The sequence below is a fragment of the Strongyloides ratti genome, assembly GCF_001040885.1.
Source record: "Strongyloides ratti genome assembly S_ratti_ED321, chromosome : 2".
Taxonomy (NCBI): Eukaryota; Metazoa; Nematoda; class Chromadorea; order Rhabditida; family Strongyloididae; genus Strongyloides; species Strongyloides ratti.
In genome coordinates, this window is record NC_037308.1 from 7,053,941 (window position 1) to 7,075,385 (window position 21,445).

At 19.7% G+C, this 21,445-nt stretch overlaps 7 protein-coding genes across 7 annotated transcripts; 5 read left to right on the forward strand and 2 right to left on the reverse strand.

Annotated features, from left to right (window-relative positions):
* Nucleotides 1–1,180: 1,180 nt before the first annotated feature.
* SRAE_2000224300 (Gamma-aminobutyric acid A receptor/Glycine receptor alpha family and Neurotransmitter-gated ion-channel transmembrane domain and Neurotransmitter-gated ion-channel ligand-binding domain-containing protein) lies at nt 1,181–2,906 on the forward strand (the record flags this gene model as incomplete). Its single annotated transcript, XM_024653290.1, has 5 exons — nt 1,181–1,299; nt 1,341–1,623; nt 1,668–1,971; nt 2,029–2,314; nt 2,369–2,906. 5 exons carry the CDS (start codon nt 1,181–1,183, stop codon nt 2,904–2,906), a joined length of 1,530 nt encoding a protein of 509 aa, XP_024506781.1.
* Nucleotides 2,907–3,592: 686 nt separating this feature from the next.
* On the forward strand, nt 3,593–5,709 carry SRAE_2000224400 (FI18412p1; the record flags this gene model as incomplete). The annotated part of the gene is made up of 3 exons (XM_024653291.1): nt 3,593–3,761; nt 3,915–5,026; nt 5,077–5,709. 3 exons carry the CDS (start codon nt 3,593–3,595, stop codon nt 5,707–5,709), a joined length of 1,914 nt encoding a protein of 637 aa, XP_024506782.1.
* A 222-nt stretch (nt 5,710–5,931) lies between these two features.
* SRAE_2000224500 (F-box domain-containing protein) lies at nt 5,932–6,980 on the reverse strand (the record flags this gene model as incomplete). Its single annotated transcript, XM_024653292.1, has 2 exons — nt 5,932–6,633; nt 6,678–6,980. The coding sequence occupies 2 exons, from the start codon at nt 6,978–6,980 to the stop codon at nt 5,932–5,934; spliced, it is 1,005 nt and encodes a 334-aa protein (XP_024506783.1).
* Nucleotides 6,981–8,159: 1,179 nt separating this feature from the next.
* SRAE_2000224600 (Protein-tyrosine phosphatase, receptor/non-receptor type domain and Protein-tyrosine/Dual specificity phosphatase domain and Protein-tyrosine phosphatase, catalytic domain-containing protein) lies at nt 8,160–11,683 on the forward strand (the record flags this gene model as incomplete). The annotated part of the gene is made up of 5 exons (XM_024653293.1): nt 8,160–9,941; nt 9,988–10,369; nt 10,427–10,938; nt 10,985–11,273; nt 11,325–11,683. 5 exons carry the CDS (start codon nt 8,160–8,162, stop codon nt 11,681–11,683), a joined length of 3,324 nt encoding a protein of 1,107 aa, XP_024506784.1.
* A 1,987-nt stretch (nt 11,684–13,670) lies between these two features.
* On the forward strand, nt 13,671–16,414 carry SRAE_2000224700 (Protein of unknown function DUF2371, TMEM200 family-containing protein; the record flags this gene model as incomplete). Its single annotated transcript, XM_024653294.1, has 4 exons — nt 13,671–13,826; nt 15,213–15,347; nt 15,418–15,519; nt 15,575–16,414. The coding sequence occupies 4 exons, from the start codon at nt 13,671–13,673 to the stop codon at nt 16,412–16,414; spliced, it is 1,233 nt and encodes a 410-aa protein (XP_024506785.1).
* A 418-nt stretch (nt 16,415–16,832) lies between these two features.
* SRAE_2000224800 (Hypothetical protein) lies at nt 16,833–17,357 on the reverse strand (the record flags this gene model as incomplete). The annotated part of the gene is made up of 1 exon (XM_024653295.1): nt 16,833–17,357. One exon carries the CDS (start codon nt 17,355–17,357, stop codon nt 16,833–16,835), a length of 525 nt encoding a protein of 174 aa, XP_024506786.1.
* Nucleotides 17,358–19,694: 2,337 nt separating this feature from the next.
* On the forward strand, nt 19,695–21,184 carry SRAE_2000224900 (Zinc transporter 9; the record flags this gene model as incomplete). Its single annotated transcript, XM_024653297.1, has 3 exons — nt 19,695–19,915; nt 19,960–20,183; nt 20,259–21,184. The coding sequence occupies 3 exons, from the start codon at nt 19,695–19,697 to the stop codon at nt 21,182–21,184; spliced, it is 1,371 nt and encodes a 456-aa protein (XP_024506787.1).
* Nucleotides 21,185–21,445: the final 261 nt, after the last annotated feature.

Here is a 21,445-nt window from a genome sequence, read left to right on the forward strand (position 1 = left end):
TTTGTTTTTATCTCCAACTTTTTTTTTTATATATAAAAAAGGAATTTCAAAAATAATTCAGCTTTACTAAATATATTTTCATTGATATATTGTATATTTATTTCATTTTATTAACTAAAAATAGTCATAAAAATATGTCTACTAAACAAAAGTTAATGAAGCTGTAGTCTTAATATTATTTTTGATTGTGTTCAATGAAAAGGCTGATTAAATTAAATAAATAAAAAAAATAGCTTGGATTTTTTAAAATGTTACTATAAAACTTATATATAGTAAAAATATTTTTTCTATTAAATGTAGACGTTCCAATATTATAATATATATATATATTTCATTTGCCATGTACTTTTTTTTTTATTAAAATATTTCTACACTTTTTTGGTTATTATTTTACCATAAAAGAATTTTAAATTTGTTTTTTTGCAAAAAATAAAAATTGCTTTAATATTTATTCTTTTAATAATAAATAATTAATAAGACATTACTTTTTTTATAAAAAAAATCATACTATGTATATATATTTTTTTACATAACATATTCCTTAAATATATATTTATTAAGTCAATGTCAATTATTAGATTTGCCATTTAATTTATATTTAATTTTGTTTTAAAATAATTATTAATAATTAATTTTAATTAAAAATATTAATCATAATATTTTATTTTCTTGTAAAGTTTTATCTTTTTTTAATTTATAGTGAAAAATTAAAATTAAATTAATAAGTGGAAATAAGACGTTTTATTTCTACTTTTTTTTTTCATATATTCCAGTGTAGTGCAATTATATTCTAATAATATGCTCCATATTTTAAAAGAAATAAATAATTTAAGCTTACGATAAACGCATTTACTATTTGTTTGTTTTCAATAAAAATTTTTAAAATTTTATTTAGGGACATTTATTTGGGGGCATTTTAATAAAATAATATGAAGATTTAAGTTTGTTTAAGATGTTTATTTAACTTTTTTTAATATGTGAATTGTCAAATAAAATATTAATTTACTCTATACATACTTTTAGAAATTTAAAATTTTCACATAAAATATAACATTTTTTTTTAACCATAATTTTACAAATGGAATGGTTTTCTACCATTTTATTTTTAATTAATTGGTTTTTATTAATTTTTTCCAAAGAAAAAACGAACAATTTAAATTATACTAATTTACAACCCTCAATGGACTCTTTAAATAATTTAATTGTAAATGATACAAATACTAATAATATACAATCACCAAATATTTTTTCTTTATATAAAGATAAAAAATATTCAAGTGAAAAATTATCTAATGAAAAGTAAGTAAAAATTTTATATTTACATAAATATTAACTTTTAGTAGTAAAGAAAATAAAATTTTATTAGATAAAAAGGATACTAAAGATGAAATACAAGTTTATGATGAGTATTTTGATAATGAATCACTACAACAAAAATATGTTGAAGAAAAAAAATCAAGAATGAAGTTGATTACAACAACAAATTCTTTAAATTATCCTTATGATCATTATATATATAAACATATTACAAAAAGAATTCCCAGGTATAATTTATCACATTCACTTCCAGTTCATTGTGGATTTTATGTTGAATCATTGGGAAATTTTAGATCAACAGAAATGGTATAAAATAAAAAAAAAATTTTCTAATAAAATAATATTTTTAGACTTTTGATATTGATTTGTATCTTTATATGACATGGAAAGATGAATCACTAGCACATTCAAATGAAGAGTATATATCTATAAATGATCAAAATGTTCTTGATCTTTTATGGGTACCTGATCTTTATTTTGCCAATGCCCGTTCTGCTACCAAACACAAAGTAACTGTACCAAATTTTAATATGTATATAGCAAAAGATGGTACCATCTCTTATGGAGTAAGGGTAACTTTAAATGTAGCAACAAATTTAGATTTAAAAAATTATCCACATGATAAACAAAAAACAGAAATAAAAATTATAAGTTGTATGTTTTATATAATTTAATCAAATTAATAAATAATAATAAAAAAATTTATTTAAGATGGTCATGTTGTTTCTGAGATGAATGTTACATGGTTTACAGAAAATCCGATAAATTTTAATGATGAAATTGGTTTACCTGAATTTAAAATTACTGGTGTTAGTCCAGATTATTGTAATGGAACTTTTAGATATACTTTAACAGATACATCATTTAGAATCGGTCATTTCTCTTGCCTAAAAGCAATTATTTTTTTAGATCGAGCTATTGGTTATCATTTAGTTCAAAGTTATATACCAACTGCATTAATTGTTATCATATCTTGGGTTTCTTTTTGGATAGATAGGTAAAAAAAAAACAAAAGTTATCTTTCTTTTTATATAATAATTTATTAATTTAGAAGAGTTGTCCAGGCAAGAATATTTTTATCATTCTCAACACTTTTAACATTATCAACACAAGCTAATGGTTTAAGATTTGGTTTACCACCAGTATCATATGCCAAAGCAATTGATTATTGGTATGGAATATGTATGTTATTTATATTTGGTGTTTTATTAGAATTTGCTATTGTAAATTCATACATGAGAAGGGCAAATAAATATTCAAATATGTCTCATAATTGGCATTTATTTTCAACACCAGTATCGGGAAGTGAAAGAAAATCTTTTTCCTGTAAGGGTGAAAAATCAAATGGAATATTATCACAAGATATTGATACAGATGTTGAAGATACAATTTCATATTTCAAATCAATACCTTCAAGTAAACAATACATCACTCAGACAGAACTTATCTATAAAGCAATGTATTATAATAGACGTGCTTTGACAGTAGATCAAATTAGTAGAATTGCTTTTCCTGGTGTATTTTTTCTTTTTAATATAATTTACTGGTATTATTATCTTTATTATGGAAAATATGATGACTATCAATAGTTAAACTTTTTTTTTTTGTTAATGACCTTGTAAATTAAAAATCAAATATATATATATAATAATTTGTGCTACTTAAAATAAAAAGATCTCAATACATAACAAAAATTATTTTTAAAATGATAATATATGACTGCTTACAATTACCTATCAAAAAGTATTTTAAAAATAAAATACTAGAAATAGAAAAAAGAAAATTAATCACTTTTCAAATATCAAGGTTTTTAAAAAATAAAAAAAGCTATATATACACTAATAGAATAACCAAAGTAAACTTTAACACATATAAATATTTAATTTCCTAAAAAGGAAATTTTAAAAAGAATTGTCATTTATTAAGAAAATTTTTCATTACTTTTATCATAATTGTTTGGTATAACAAATGTATAAATTTTTAAAAATAGATAAGCATTGATTCATTGTGTTTGATATATAATTGTACCCATAAAATAATATTATGTTTAAATATAACTTGTATAAAATTTGTTTTATTTTATGGTATAATATCATACATACTAGATTTTTAGATTTTAAAATAAAAACTTTGAATATATAAAAATTATTATTTACTTTTATATGGATAAATTTATAAAAAATGTTATTTTTTTATCATTAAATAAATATCTTTAAAGCAATATTTTTATTAAATTTATCACAAATATGTTTATATTTTTTTTTAGATATGAAAAATGAATCAAGAGGAGTTTAATCAAGTTTATGGAAAAGTAAAATGTGAAAAAAAAAAATCAAAAAATGGTGGATTTAGTTTGGTGAGAGCTGTTAAGTCATTTATTCCTATTCTAGAATGGTTACCTAATTATAATATTAAACAAAACTTGCATGGTGATATTATAGCAGGTTTGACTGTTGGTATCATGCATGTACCCCAAGGAAAGTTTAGAAAAAGAAAAATTTTTCCTCAATAAAAAATAATTAATTTAATTTTTGAAAATAAAAAATAATTAAATTTCATTGATTCAAAATAGTAAAATAAATAAATTTTTTTTTTAGGAATGGCATATGCTTCATTAGCTGGTGTACCACCAATACATGGATTATATTCTTCATTTTTTGCATCAATCATTTATATGTTTTTTGGTACTTCACGCCATATATCTATTGGGGTGTTTGCTGTAGTATCAATGATGACCGGTGCAACGAGAATTAAATTTGTCAATGATGAAATAGTAAATAATAATTTAACTGTTAATCAGGGAAATGTTGAAGTGATAGATTCATTAACATTGACAAGTACAATCACTTTTACAGTTGGGTTAATACAAATAATAATGGGATTATTTAGATTAAGTTTTTTGACAAATTATATGTCTGATGCTTTAGTATCTGGATTTACGACAGGTGCAGCATGTCATGTATTTATGTCACAATTAAATAAAGTTTTTGGTTATAAAATACCTAAACATTCTGGAATTGGAATGTTAATTTTTATGTTAAAAGATATTATAATGAATTTGTATAAGACTAATTTTATAACATTAGGATTAGCAACATTTGGATTAATATTTTTATCATTAGGTAGAGATTATTTAAATCCATGGTTTAGAAAATACTCTTTAATACCAATACCATTAGAATTAATTTTAGTTATCATTACAACAATTGCTTCAAGTATATTTGATTTTAAAGAAAAATTTAATGTACCAATTGTTGATAATATTCCACAAGGTTTTCCATTACCAAAATGGCCTAACTTGAAACTTGTTCCATTAGTATATATTGATTGTATAGGTATTTCTATTGTATGTTACATGTTTGTAATGTCAATGGCTAAATTATTTGCCAAAAAACATAAATATCCTATAAATTCAAATCAAGAATTGTATGCATGTGGATTGATGTCATTATTAAGTTCTGTTTTTCCTGTATACCCAACAGGAGCCTCATTATCTAGATCTTCTGTTTGTGAAATGTCTGGAGTCAAAACACAACTAAATGTTGTTTTTTCAAGTTTATTATTAGTTGTTGTAATAATGTGGTTAGGTGTTTATTTGGAACCATTACCAATGTGTATCTTAGCAAGTATTGTTATAATTTCTTTGAAATCATTATTTATGCAATTTAAAGATCTTGGTAAATTATGGAGAATCAGTAAATATGACTTTGTATGTTTTATTAAAATATGAAATTTTATAAAAAAAATAATTTTTTTTAGTCTGTATGGATTATTGCTTTTGCTTCAACAGCTTTTGGAACTGTCACCTTTGGTTTGGCTGTTTCTTTAGGTTTTATTTTATTGACAGTTGTTATGCAAGAACAATTTCCACAAATGATTGAATTAGGAAGTAGTGAAAACAGAAAATATTTTAGATCAATAGATAATTATAGTAATTTAAGTAAGATTAAAGATAATGTAACAATTTTAAAATTTGAGTCACCCTTACATTTTGCTAATTCCTCAAGATTTGTTGATAAAGTATGTGAAGTTTATACACAATTTGACAATCATTTATCATCAATGAAAATAATAAAAAGTAATGAAAAACTTGATGAAAAACTTGATGAAAATGAAGAACCAATCAAAGAATGTCTTAATAAGGATAAAAAAAATTTTATCATACTAGATTGTTCATCCATATCTTATCTTGATACAATGGGTTTAGATGCCTTAAAGAAGGTAGAAATTGAAAGTAATTTATTAAGAATTGAATTTTATTTGACTAATTTGAATGAAAATATTATCACATTATTTGATAAATGCAATGAAAATGAAGTACCTAAAAAAAATAATATCTTTCCTACTGTTAATGATGCTCTTGAGTATATTGAAAATTTTGGTCAAAACTAATAAATTGTCTTACTTTAGGATATTATTGTATAATACCAAATTTACTTAAAATAAAAAAATAAGTTTTATTATATTAATAATTATTTTACCATCAGCTTTTTATATTATGTTAATATGCATTATTATACTATAACAATCTTTTTTTTTTACTTTTTATAAAATAAAATGATTAATTTTTATTATAATATATTATTATTAAAATAAATTATTGTATATAATTTATTAACAACAACTTTCCCAATAAAATTCTGGTCTATAATATACAAAATGAATATAATCAACAGTTTGACATTTTCTACATTCTGTTGAGACATAAATACTATCATGAATTTTTAAATCTTCATCAAATGTCAATGTATTTTCTTTATAGTGATTTTTAAGTTTTTCAAATGTATACATTGCAATACGATAAGGTAAAACAATACTATAATATACCTGTTTGCACTTTTCTTTATGTTCAAAATCTTGTTTTTTTCTAATAGCATCAATCACACTAAACTCGATGTTCATTATTTCTGAAAAAATTGCAAATTGACTAAGATTTTCACTTGAAAAAAATAAATTTTCAAACATTTTTATGTTGAAAAATTTTGTTTTTGAACACTCCTTGACATAAAGTTGTTCTATACCATTAATTTTAGGGAATATATAATTAAAGGGTATCTTTTGTCCTCCAAAACATAAATGTTTTAGGTTCATAGTATTTAAATATTTTATTTTTTCAATAAATTTAATAAAACCTTCAAATATAGGGGAATTTTTAATCTTAATATGTAACTCTTCTATTTTTAAATTTGATGGTAAATGACAATTAAGAATGTCAAAAATTATTGTATTTCCATGAATATTTATATTAATTTCATCAATATTATCAAAATCCATCTTTCCCAATAAATATTCAACTTCATAAATTTTTTTTTCTGTCTAAATATTTTATGTAAATTTTAAAATTTAAAAAAAAAAATTACCTTTGAAAGATTAACATTAAAATTATTGATACTTATTTTTTTATTCTTATCATATTCAAATGTAAATATAGTTTTACATATATTATCATTTTCAGTGATACTATTAATTAATAATTTTCTTAATCTTGGTTTTTGAAGAAATTTTAAATTATTTTCTATAACTGTATAAAATACTTTACATACTTTTTTAATATTAAAAAGATTTCTCCAGTCAATTTTAGAAAAAATTAAAATCAATACTTCAGTAGGAAGTAATTCTATTGAAGATAGGAAAATTGAATTTTGAGATAAGGATAAAGCCATTAAAATTGTTAAAATTTACTAAAATAATTAACTTTATATATACATATATATATATATATTTCAAACAAAATTGTTTGTTTTATTGTGTATAGTGCATTTCTTGAAAAAAAAAGCAATCATATATTATTGTTTGTTAGAAGTATTATGGTTTCTAAACATATGTATGATGAAAAATTTATATTGTATTACTTGTTTATTATGACCTTTTAAAAATTAATAGTTTGTGTATCAATGTTTATTAAAAATATTTTATATAAGTTAAGATTTTGTTTGGTTAATAAACTTTTTAAATTCAAGTTTTTTTTATCATTATGTAAATAGTAAGAGTATTAATAAATTTATTTTTTTTAAATGTATTATATTTTTATTTATTTTAAAGATAAAAAGATTTTAAAATAAAAATTTGATATAATAAACATTTTATAATACTATATAATTAATTAATTTAATTAATAACTTATACTTTTATTTTTTTTAGTTTAAAATATTATTCAACATTTATACCAATTAAATAACCAACTTTACTAAACTAGTTTTTTAAAAATATAAATAGTTTAATCATCTAATTTTATCAATTTGCCTAATATGTTACACAACAAATACATCTAATATCATATACACTTTTTGTTTGTTTTCTTCTTTGAATTTTTTAAAATCAGAAAAGAACAAATGTTTATTAATATATGTACTTTTGTTGATAAATAACAATTATTAATATATTAAAGTAATGAAATAAAAAAGAACATTAATTTTAGTATATTTTATATGAATGAGGAAGAAATTATTATGATTAAATAATTTTTTCATATTAATTTAAAAAATTGTAAATAAAATTTGAAAATAGATTAAATATTATTGAATTTGTATTTTATGAATAAAACATTTTAATTATATTGTTGAAATAAAAAAAAATATATAAAATCTTTTTTTTCATTTAACATTAAATAAAAGTATCTTTAAATAATTGTATAATAAAATAATATGATACTTGAAAGAGTAAATAAATTTTTTGAAATACTTTTAAATCATCTTAAAAATTATTGATATCAGTTAAACAGTACAGTCTTATATTTTTGTAAAATTCAAAATACCTTAAAAATAATAATTTGTTATCATTATCGAGATAGTCATTTTAACTTTTTTTTTTCAAATTATATTTAAAAGTATAATTTATGTGTAATGCAAAAGAGGGTTGGATCAATTTTAATCTTTATTTTTATTCAAATTGGATTTCAATTAAGTTTAGATACAATTTTATTTCCAACACTTTTGAATAATATTTTATTCAATAAATCATTTCCCTTGAATTATGATGGAAGAAATAATGAGATTGTTCTTATTAAATGTCCATCAGAAAAATTTAAATATGCAAATATAGAAAATTTATTTATACCATCAATTATGCCGTCAAATGTTATTAAAATAACAGCTAATAAATTAGAAAAAGTTGTATGGTATGGTGTTTTTCATAATAATAAATCTGAATTATACTCAATAATTAATTGTGGTATCATAAAAATTAATTATTTACATTTAAATATAACTACTAATTGGTTGGTAAAAATAAATTGGGATATTAGTAATAACAAGACTACAAGTGTAATCCCATTTGACACAACAACTCTTCCTACTAATGCATGTAATACCACTATCAACAAAACAATTATTTATAAAACATATAATGGAATTTTAAAAGATAAACCTTATAATATATCAGAATCATATAAAAATCAATTAGTATATGTTTTTATTTTAAATGATAATAACACAATAGATGAAATTTTGTTCCCATGTCAAATTTATAAACCAGTTTATTACAAGCCAAATATTACCTTAATTGGTATTATTCCTTCAAAAGTTGTCAATAATATTTTTATTGTAACAAAAGAATATGAGAATAAGGCATATTTTCCAATTCTTACATCAACTTCCGAAAAGCCATACTTTTATATTAATGAAAAAATAAATGTTTCAGAGGTAGAATATACAATGAATGATGATTATAAAGAGAATTCAAATAAGATAGTTAATGATACTATTAATTTACATGGATACGGTATTTTTAAATTTACATATTATTGTGATGATTGTATCAATAAAAATGATACTGTTACTATAAAAAAAATTTTTTTTGGACCAAATAAAGATAATATAATTCTTAAAAATGAAAGTATAGTGGTAAATAAGGATAAAAATTTAAAATTTCAAGCTAATTGTGGAATTAATACTTATACATTTGCATATCTTGAAAAAGTGTCTTTTAATTCAAAAACAATATATATGAAAAATATTTCACAATATCTTACATTAAATGATAATGAATTTTTATTGGACTCATCAAAAATATATTTAAATATTAGTTATCCTAATGGAATTTTTAAATGTCACTACAAAACTCCAACTTATACCATACTAGAAATTGATGAATTTCTATTAAAATCTGATATTATACCAAAAAAAAATTTTACAATTGAAGTCAATAAAACACAGGAAATAAATGTAAATAAACCAAGTAAAAATAAAACAAAAATTTTAAAATTAAACTTAAAAAAACAGAAATTTAAAACAATTCCTTTTTTTCCAGATTTACTAATTGTTATTCTAATATTTACAATATTATTTATTGGAATATATACATATAACAAAAAAACTCTTATTTTTCAATTTTTTTATAATATTAAAATGAAAAGAAAACATCCAAATATACATATATGGTGGAATAGATACAAAACTTTTTCTATATATGATTCTGAAGATTATATTTCAGAGGAAGAATATTTAAATTATGAGTATCAAAATTTTGAAAAAATTAAATTTAATATTGGTGGGGAGACTGTTCAACGGCCATTTCCAATAAAGTTACCATTAAAAGGAACAAATTTTAAAAATAAATTACTTAAAAATTTGATGGCAAAAAAGGTAACAGAGAAGTCATTTGATAGGGAATATATTGTTTCATATGTAAGTCATATTAATAACTCTTTTTTTTTATAAATAATTTTTTAAGTATCCATTCAATGAAAAATATAATGAATTTTGGAATATGTTATATGATGAAAATATTAATGTTATTATTTCAGTTACATATAATAATAAAAAAACAGGTAAAAGAAATGTTATACCATATTGGTTATCTAAAAAAAATATTTATGGAAATTTAAAAGTTGAAAGATTTAATAAAAAAGAAATAATTTCACAAAAAATTGATTTACTTCAATTTAATATTACTAAGTTAAATGAAATTACAAAAACTTTAACAATTATAGATATTTTTAATTGGGAGGAGTATTCTATATTAAAATGTGATATTGATATTTATGAAATATATAATGAAGTTATCCAAATTGATGATACATCTAAAATACTTTTACATTCACAATTAGCACCATGTTCTAAAATATTTACCATATTATATTTTTTTATAATTATAGAAAAAATGGAAAAAGATACAACAATTGTAGAACCACAATTAATTATAAATGATATAATAAAATCATATAATATTGGTTATATAGATATAATATCATTTAATAGTATAACAAATTCCCTAACAAAATATTTTTTTAATAAAAATATTTTAAATGATAATGATGGTTATACAATATATAAAAAAAATTATGAACAATATATTGAAAATATAAAATTAAAAGAAACATCTATGAATGCTTCACTTAGACCATTTCTTAATTTTACTAATTATTTAAATCTTGGAAAAATGAATTATATATTAAGGCAATTAGAAAATATATGTAACTATGATATAAATACTCTTAAAAAAGTATGTAGCCGTTTTTATGAAATTCAAAATAATTTACAATTAAGTTTAAAAATTAATTATAAAAATATACCATGTTTAGATGGTAATTGTATAAATTTTAACTCAAATTATTTTGTACATGGAAATATTTTAGAGTATTGTACAAAAAATTTAAAAAAAAGGAAAATTATTATGTGTCAGGTATAGTATATATGTTTTTTTTTTTTAAACTTTTTATTTATTATAGATACCAAATAAAGAAACAAAATTAGATATGATTAATATGATTATTAATTATAAAGTTTCAACAATAGTAATGCTTGTTAATAATGAAGAAATAATTTTAAATAATTTAGTTAATTATTTACCAAATAATATAAATACTGTTTATTTTTATGGTATTTATAGAATTCAAAAATTAAATGATAGTAAAGAGAGTACTTCTGAAATTTCTATATCTACTTACTCAATTCAGGGAAATGATGAAAAAAGTCATATAATAACTTATATTCAGTTAAAATGTTGGAGTAATAATGGTAATTTTAACATATTATATAGATTGTTTCTTTTAAAAAATTATATTTTAGAAGTTATAAAAAATCATAATATTATATTAAAATTGTATAATATAATTTTAAGAAATATAAATGAAAATCCTGTAATATTTCAATGTTGTGGAGGAATTGGTAAAAGTGGAACATTAGCATTAATATTTTATATAATAGATAATTTAAATCAATTCAATTCATTTGATCCATTATTTTATCTTAATATCATACGACAAATAAGATATTTATCTATTCCAGGAATAGATCAATTTATGCTTGTTCTAAGTGTTGTATATGAAAATTTTAAAAATGATATTAAAAAATATAATCCTGAACTTTATGATAAATTTTTTAAAATTCGTGATATTATTTTAAATAATGGTTTACAGTATTTATAATATAGATAATTAATAAATTTAATGATAAATATTATTATTATTTTTTAGGTACTTAATTTATTTATAAGTAAAAAATATTAAATTTCACATAAATTATTATATTATACATTTTCTCTCTATTACAATACAAATAATTAATTGATAAAAAGGAAATGGAATATTAAAATATTTATATCATGCTTAAAATAGTTTTACTCTATTGTCCTGATAGTTTAGTGAATTTTTATTTTTATTAAAATAACAATTTTTAATGATATACTATCTTTATAAATATAGTGTATCATTAAATATAATTTTAATAGTAATTTTTTTGTTAAAAAAAAACTTAATAATTGTTTATAATTTTTTTTTATCCAAAATTATATAATTCATGTTTTCAAGTAATAAATTTTTTAATTATATAATATATTAGTTAATTTTTAAGATATTAGTTATTACATAAATATTTAAAATTAATTAATAGATTTTTAAGTTAAAATGTATATTAATTTTTAATTATATTATATTAATAATATTGAGTAACCATTGAATGATAATAATAATATATAATATTTATTATAATTGAAAAAATCTTGACATATATACAACTCATTCCAAAAACTTAATAATACATATGCCTAAATTTTGGCATCAAATTGCATTCTTCTCTCCTCTCCCAAATACATATCATAGTTTTGTTGTAAAAAAATAATACCCCAACTAGACATATATTCTTTAATCCATTTATATATTGGCAAAAATTTATCTATTTAAAATGTTTCAATTATTTACTACACCATTACACATGGCATAACATTATTAAATTTTATATATTATTTTAAATAATAACAAAAACCAAAAATTATTTATACTCTTTTCAATAACATCTTTTTGGAAAGAAAAAAAAAAAACCTATTGAAAAGTATTATTTGAAAGATTCTATTTAAAAAGAATAAGTAAAACTTTCATTAGACAGGACTATTTAAGTTTTGTTTTATCATACATATTTTATTGAACATTTTTATTATTAAAGAAACGGATATTTTTTGTTAAAAAAAAAAGAAGAAAATTTTTGCCTTCTTCTCTTAATACTAAAAATTTACATATAATATTAATTTTTTCCTCCTCAAAATGTTAAAATTTGAGGAATAAATAATTGATGTATATATATTTATTTTTTTTTTTTTCCAAACAATATGTATTGATTTTGATTAAGAATAATCTTTAAGATAATATAACTAAATGTGTTTTTTAAATATATTTAACATTTTTTATCAATATCCTTTGATTAGATTATTTTTTTTTTATTTTATAACATTATCTGTTTATTTTAAAAGTTAAGTTTTTAATTAAATTTATCTAAAATACTAATTTATTATTAGAAGATGGGTGATATTTTAATGGTGAAAAAAAAAATTTTTTTTAATAAAAAAAATATAATAGAAAATGTGGTGTTTTGATGAGTGACTTGTTATGTTTATAATTTATGAATTTTCCAAAAATAAATTATACAAAATTTAGTATATTTAAAAAAAAAAAAAGAGAATCAATTCCATAAAAAGTTATTTCTAAAATAAAAGTATTAAAGATAAATAAAAATAATGTTATAAAAAAGAAAAGATATATATATTTGTTATGTGTCAAAATTAATATTTAATTATATTTGTGCCATTCAATAAATTTTTATTAAAAGTTACTTTATACTATACTATATAAAAAAAATCTTGTAGAAATATATTAGGTAATACCATTTATATAATCATATTACAATCTTAACTTAATAAAAAAAATTTTTAACTTTAAATATCAAAAATGTTGTATAGTTGGCTTAATAATTTATAGGAATAAAAAAAAATTTTTTTATATATCATTTAGAAATTAAAAATTAGAATTTTTTTTATATTGTTTAAATATTTATTATTATTAGTAATTAAACTTATCATTATCTCTAACATTATTTTTATTTTTAGTTACATAATTTATCAATAAAAAAAAAAAGTATTTCAAAATGTTGGGAGCTAGAGGTGTTTCATTGGGATTGGGAAAGATTAATCTTTCTGATTTAAATAAAATTCCGACAATGGATCGTGGACAGGTACCAAGAATAAAAAAGAAGCCAAAAATAAAACCTCAAGTACGAGTAAAAAAATATGTTGATAAGGAGGTAAGTTGTTAATATATAATTTTAATATTAATACAAAAATGTTATTATTTTTATTTTCTAATAATATTTTCTTGGTAAAATTTAACAATACATAATGTTATGCATATTAGAAATGATAAGTAATATATATTTATATATATATATATATATATATCATAACAAAAAAGAACAATTATAAATAAAAATGATAGAATATAATATTACCTTAAAAATCTTAATATTTTCCTGTCTCTTTTTTAGTTAATTATTGTTATAAATTATAAGTAAAGCAAGGTGAAAATTTTTAATACATATATATATAAATGTATATTATTCACATTTTCTAAAATATAATAAATTTTAACCATTTTTAAAGATAAAATGTAGTTAAATATTTATAAAATATTTTAATAAAATAATTTTTAATATATATTAATTTATTTTTATTACTATTTAAACATAAAACTTTATTAATATTCTATTTTAAAATTTTTTTCTTTATATCATAATACATCAAATATCTGTTTTATAAGAATTCTTAATTATTTGTTCATGTATTCTTATATATAAAAAAAAGGAGGAAGAAATTCTTTTTAAATACCAATTATCTTAATTTATCCTTACATATTTTTATCAAGTAGGATATTTACATTTAAAATTTTATACATTAAACTATTTCATCATACAATAATCTTTCTTTTTTATTGATAATTCAAAATTTTATTCAAAGAACTTATTTTTAACTAAACTTTTATCGATATTTATTATATAATATGCTTTTTAAAAAATATATAAATGTTATAACTATAAACAATTTTATAAATAAAGTAATCTATAATTTTTATAATATTTTACTATTACTTATTGGAAGAGCATTAGAAAAGATAATATTAAACCATATCTTTAAGGTATTCAATAAAAATAAAAACTTTAAAAATGATAAAAAAAATTTCAAATATTTTATCATTTATATTACATTTTTATTTTGAAATCTTCAAAAGAAGATGTATATTTATATAATAAAATCTTCATTAACTTTTCTATATATTTACAACCACTTAATTTTAGTACTTATTCACAGTAAACAAAAAGTACTTCTAATAAATTTATTATATATGCACGTAATAATTAATGTTATCCTTTACTATAAAGAATTTTTAACTAATCTTTTATATAAGTATAAAAATTAATACCATATCTTTAATTTATTATTATTATTTTTAATTAATTAGAAATTTTTTTTTCTATTAATTAATTTCATTATTATTAATTATTTATTTATTTTGTTTTTCTTTTTTTTTTTTAATTTAATTTAATATAAAATTATTATTTTTTATTTTAAAAAAATTTTTAAACATATATATAATATATTAAGATATTTAAAAAAGTATAATGACAAATTCTGAGGAGGAGGAAGAATATAATTATGAAATAAGATTAAATCCCCAATTAATGGGAAAAATACCATTGAGAAAGCCTAAAAAAATTGATAAAAATAAAAAAGCCTATTATTGGAGACTCTATTATGAGAACAATAAAAAGGCAAGATAAATTTTAATTAAAATATCTAAATATCATCCATTTTTTTTATCTTTTTTTTTTATCATTTTAGACATTATGGACAGCATGTAGAGCGGTAATTTTTGGTGTTATTATCATAACTTTAGGAATAATAATGACAGGACTTGGATATTTTGATAAAGAACTAGCCAAAGTATGTATAAAAATTTTTATATTTATTTTTTAATATTTACAATTTTTTTTTTTAGGTAACAGTATATAATGAGACAACCACATCAAATATAACATATATTGACAATTTTCGGAGAATTCAATTTAAATCTATGCAATATATTGGTCCTGTTTTAATGGGTGTTGGTTCATTTATGTTAATAATAGCTTGTGTTATAACATTAGAATCAAGAGACAAACATACATTAATAATACAAAATGAGGCTGATAAACAAAGGAAGATTTTAAAAGATGATGATGAAAAAGAAAAATTTGTTGAAGTTAAAGAAACTATGTTTTTAAATACAAAAAAATATATTCAAGATAAAAAATTATTTAATGAAAATGATGAAAAATATATTAAAAATGATGAGATAATTAATGATGATAATATAAGTAGATTAACATGTGGAAATGATTTATCTATAAATGTAGAAGATTTAGATGATGAATGTTTTAAACCACCAGAAAAATGTAATATAAAAACTAAAAGAAGAGCTACAATATCTTGTCAGTATTCAAAAAGTATGGTTGATAAAACTCGGGTAAATAGATTAAAACAAGATTATATTTCTAAAAAACCAACCATCTCCTCATCAACATCCTTCAAGAGAGCTTCAAATCAAAAAAGGCGAAGTATCTTTAATTTACAAGGAAAAGATCAAAGTGTTAGTACAGATGACTTAGCTAAACAACACTTATATGAAAATCGTGATTTGTATGCTGAATTATTAGAAGATTTTTATAAAAAATATGCTGTAAACAATGTTAAAACTGTTGATGAAAATAATTTATTACCAAATACAAATTTAGATGATATTATAATTCATAATGTATCTAGTGAAAAAATTCAAGAAGAGGACCCAGAAAATAATTAATTATTTTGTTTTTTTTTTATTATTTTTATAGTTAATATGTAGATTAATAATTTTTTTTTGTCTACCTGTATATATGTATTATAAATAATTATTCTACTACTTTTTATGATAACTTTAAAAAAATATATATATTATATATGTAAAAAAAAAGTAAAATTAAGAAGAAAATAAAAAGTAAACAATAAAATTAAATTTTTGTAAAAATAATGACTAAAATGATGTTTGATAAAAACAAGTAAAAGATTATGTCGTTTAGATTATAAAAATCTGTAGAAGTTCACATTGGATTGTAAATATGTATAATAATTTGAAACATAATGTTTAACTAAAATTATTAATATCATCACTTCCCTGTGAATTAATACAGATTTCCTTTAATTTTTTGATTTTGTTGATAAAATATTATTTTTGGTAATTTTTAATATAATCTTGCTGATGATGGAATTGTTGAGGCGCGACGAAGCCAACTTAAATAAATATACCCCATAACAAGCATTAAAGCCATACCAAAGAAATTACCAAAGAAAAATGTTCCAAGAGCAAAATTTGTTGAACATTTTGGGCATACCGGACATGGAGATAATGTTGAAGAGTATAGATCTGTACTTTCACTAGTAGTTGATGATAACTCACCTTCACCACCATGTTTAGTTGTTGTTCGTTCAGTTATAATTCGAGTTGTTGTTTTAAGCGAACTTTCTTGAATCTTTTCTGTTGAAGTTTTAATAGTAGTACCTTCAATATTTTCTATAGGATAATGAATAATAGAACCCTCATCATCACTATGTTCATTATTACTATTATCATTAAAATTATCATTTAAGATCTCATTTTTTGAAGCATCATCACCTAAATTTTCATCACTTGGAATTTCATCACAAAGTACAGTATAATTAATTAGTATTATAAAGACTGAAGCAAAAATTAATATAAAACTTTTCATTTTTTAGACAATATAATAAATAATATTCTAACAACAAAATGATTATAATGAAGTATATTGAAAAGTTATATATGAAAATTCAGATTGGCGAAAGAATTATCAGTATTTTGTTACGATATACATATATATAAACATATATATATATGAATATAATTCAATATCAAATAAAGGAATTGATAATAATGTATAAATGTTACAGCCATAATTTTATACCTAAAAAGGCAATTTTACTATGACATTTGTAGGTGCAGCTGTTTAAATCCAAAAGTCATACTTCTTCGTTATCTCGTCCTTTTTACGATTATAATCTATATAATCATTTATACATGAGTTTAAAAATGTCACAGGCAAGTATAAATTTTTTGATACATTTTTGTTTTAGATAAATATTAAAAAAAAAAAAATTAAATATATTTTTTAAAAATTATACAAAAAATAAATCCTAACATTCATACATTTTTTTTATTAATAAAATTCTTTTTTTTTCTATTAATAATCCTGAAATTTATCAAGATATTTACCAGTGCACTTTGTAATTTAAGAAAAAACTTTAAATATTCATAAATATTATTAAAAAAAAATTAATGTGACATAATATGATTGGGAAAAAAATAATATGCTTTAGAAATTATTTATGTTCTAAGTTTATTATAATATTTAACAGTTTTAGTATTGTAATTTATCTAAAACAAATAAATTTAAATTATAAAATATTTAACAAATATAAACTACAAAAGAGTTTAATATTTTTTATTCAATTATTAAAATTAAAAAAAAAACTTTAAAATGTACATAAAATATAATTTAGTAAGAATGATGAAAATGGTAATTTTAATTAATATACTTTTTACATTTGTATGAATCTATATGAGAAAGATAAGTTTTATTTATATACTTTTTACAATATATTACAATGATTACACTTGTACAAATGTGATAAAATAAGCTAATAGTTTATCAAGTTGGTAAATTGTTGCATAATATTATCAATTATATATTTTTATAACTAATAGATTATAATTGAAAACAAAGTTAAATAACTATAAAAAAAACAAATGATTATTTTATTAACTATAAGCTTACATATCATTATAAATTTTATCATAGAATTATTAATTTACTTCTGCATTTTATTATTAATATAATTATTTTTAAAAGTAAAATATAATCTTTACATTTTATTTTTTTTTTATATGTTAAGTTAAAAAAGTTTTATATAATTACAAATTTATATATTTTCAGTATAAATAAATGTTTGTATGGTACAATTAACCTTTATCATTTTCAGGAAAGAAAAGTAAATAGTCACATTACAACACTAAATTTTCTTGAATTTCTTTCAAAATAAATCTCATTTTTTTTGTTGATATTTTTAAATTTGAAAATAACTTTAAAAGAAATGAAAAGAGAGTTAATAAAAATTTTTTAACATCAATATAAAAAAATTCCTTAAAAGTTAATTTATATATATATTTCAAACATTTTCAATAATTATTTACCATTTAAAAATTAAAAAAATATTTTAATTAAACATCAAAAATGAATTTTGATAAATAATGTATGTAGTAAGAAATTATTATTACAAGGAAATATGAAAAAAAAAAATAACATAAAATATTTTATGTATAAGGAAAATGAATTTGCAAACATAAAGAAGATAATAAAGAAAGCATATGATAAACTTTACATTATATATTTATTGGTAAAAAAGTAAGATCATCTTCAAAAGCTATTTAATGATCATTAATATTTTATTAAATTTTAAGTACTTCATAACATAATGAATATTTAAAAGTTTATTTATAAGTCTAGTCAAGAAAGTATATTGTAAACAGAAATTTTATATGTTTTTGTAAGGAAATTGATAGGGTTGATGATGAAAAATGACAAGATTTTTGTGCTTTGTTGTTTTTTTAGTATAAAATTTAAACATTTAACAAAATTTTTTTTTTAAAAACAACAATTACAGAAAAAAAAATTTAATTTTTAAAATTTCACCAGAGTTTTTTGACATAAAACTGTTAAATATTTTTTAATTACTATTAAAAAATCTTATTTTTTTCTCCATAACTTAATTAAAAAACAAACTTTCTAAAATTAAAGTATACCATAAAAATGTTATCAAACCACATTCATAATTTGCCATGATCAAAATTAAACACGTGATTAAAATACACGAATATAATTTTTTAAAAAAAAATTCTTGTAGGGAAACTAAAATAACATTTGGTAATATGTACTCTTTCTTTTTCTAAGATTTGATAGAAGAAATATTTATTGTCATTGGAGAATTTTCACGAGATAAATATTTATATTTTTTTTGATAAAGAAACAACTATGTCTTGTAGAAGTTTTCCAATTTGGATGATGGCCATTCAAAAAAGGTCAATAAATATTACACCTGTCATTAAAAATGTTAATGATTATCTTAAGTTGAAGTCTAATAATTTATTTAAAGTTGCTAGAGCTACTAGGAAATCTAAAACTTATGATGAGAGTACACATATTGATGAGCAAAAAGCTATGGCTGAATTTAAATTAGAAAGTTTTCACTTGAGGTATTTTTTTTTTGTTTGTAACAAAAACAATATATAATTTATAGTGACTTACCAAAGAAATCTCACATGAAATTAGATTACAGACATAGTTTATATTCAGTACATGATGTATATTTGAAAGCATTAGAAGTACATGGATCTCGTGATGCGATACACGCTTTACGTACACCATTGGTAACGACAGGTTTTAAATTATCAGATCAAGAAAAGATGCGTTTAAGAATGCGTGTAGAATCTATAACAAATGAAAGTCAAGGAATGGGAGCTGGTAAGGTAGTAGGAATAGCTTTCACATTAAATTCAATTGATACACTACTAAAGTATATTGCTGCATATTTTACAGGAAGTAAATCATTATTTGCTGAAGCTATACATAGTACTATGGATACATTAAATCAACTTATATTATTACTTGGTATTAGATTTTCTAACAAAAATCCAGATCCTAATTTTCCTTATGGTTATGGTAACATGAGATATGTAACTGCTTTAATAAGTGGTTGTGGTATATTAAGTTTTGGTTGTGGCTTATCAATATATCATGGAGTTAGTGGATTACTTCATCCTCCTGAAGCAATGGAATCAATAGCATATGCATATTATGCATTAATTACTTCACTTTGTTTTCAGGGAACCTCTGCATTAACCGCTTTTACAGAGGTAAGAAATAAGGCTAATAAAGCTAAAATGAGTATTATAAATTATGTTAAAACTTCTGCTGATCCTTCATTGAATGTTGTTTTGTTGGAAGATACCGCTGCAGTTACTGGTGTTTTAATAGCTTTATCTTCTGTTACATTATCACATGTACTTGAATCACCAATACCTGATTGTTGTGGATCAATTTTAATTGGAACATTATTAGGAGTTGTAGCTTCATTTATTATTAGAACAAATGCTCATCATCTTGTTGGTAGATCTCTTCCAACTAGAATAACAGATGACATTGTGGCACGTTTAAATAATGATCCAGTTGTAAGGGCTGTTCATGATGTTAAGACAACATCAATGGGTGTAGAACATTCTAGATTTAAAGCTGAAATTGATTTTGACGGTAAAGAAATAACAAGAAATTATTTAAAGACAGTTGATGTTCCATTATTATTAGAAGATGTCAAAAAATTTGAAAAACCAGAACAATTAGAGAAATTTATGGTAGTTCATGGAGAGAAGGTCATTGATAGAATTGGAGACGAAGTAGATCGTTTAGAAACAAAAATTATGAAACGACATAGAGACATTCGACATGTTGATTTAGAAAGTTTGTAAAAATAAAAAAATTAAAATTTTTTAGCTTATCAAAACAAAATTTGTGATTTAACTTATTTTGATTTATGGTATTTGAATTGATAATATTATAGAATTTTTATTAAATAATGTAATTAAAGTCATAAATGTGTATATATTTAAAAGCACCAGTATAAAAATTGGAAATGTTAAAAATTTACAAAAAAAAAAAGTAAAAAATTGAGCTATTATAAAAGTCAATTAAAAATAAATAGTAAATATCAAAAATTAATATAATTATGT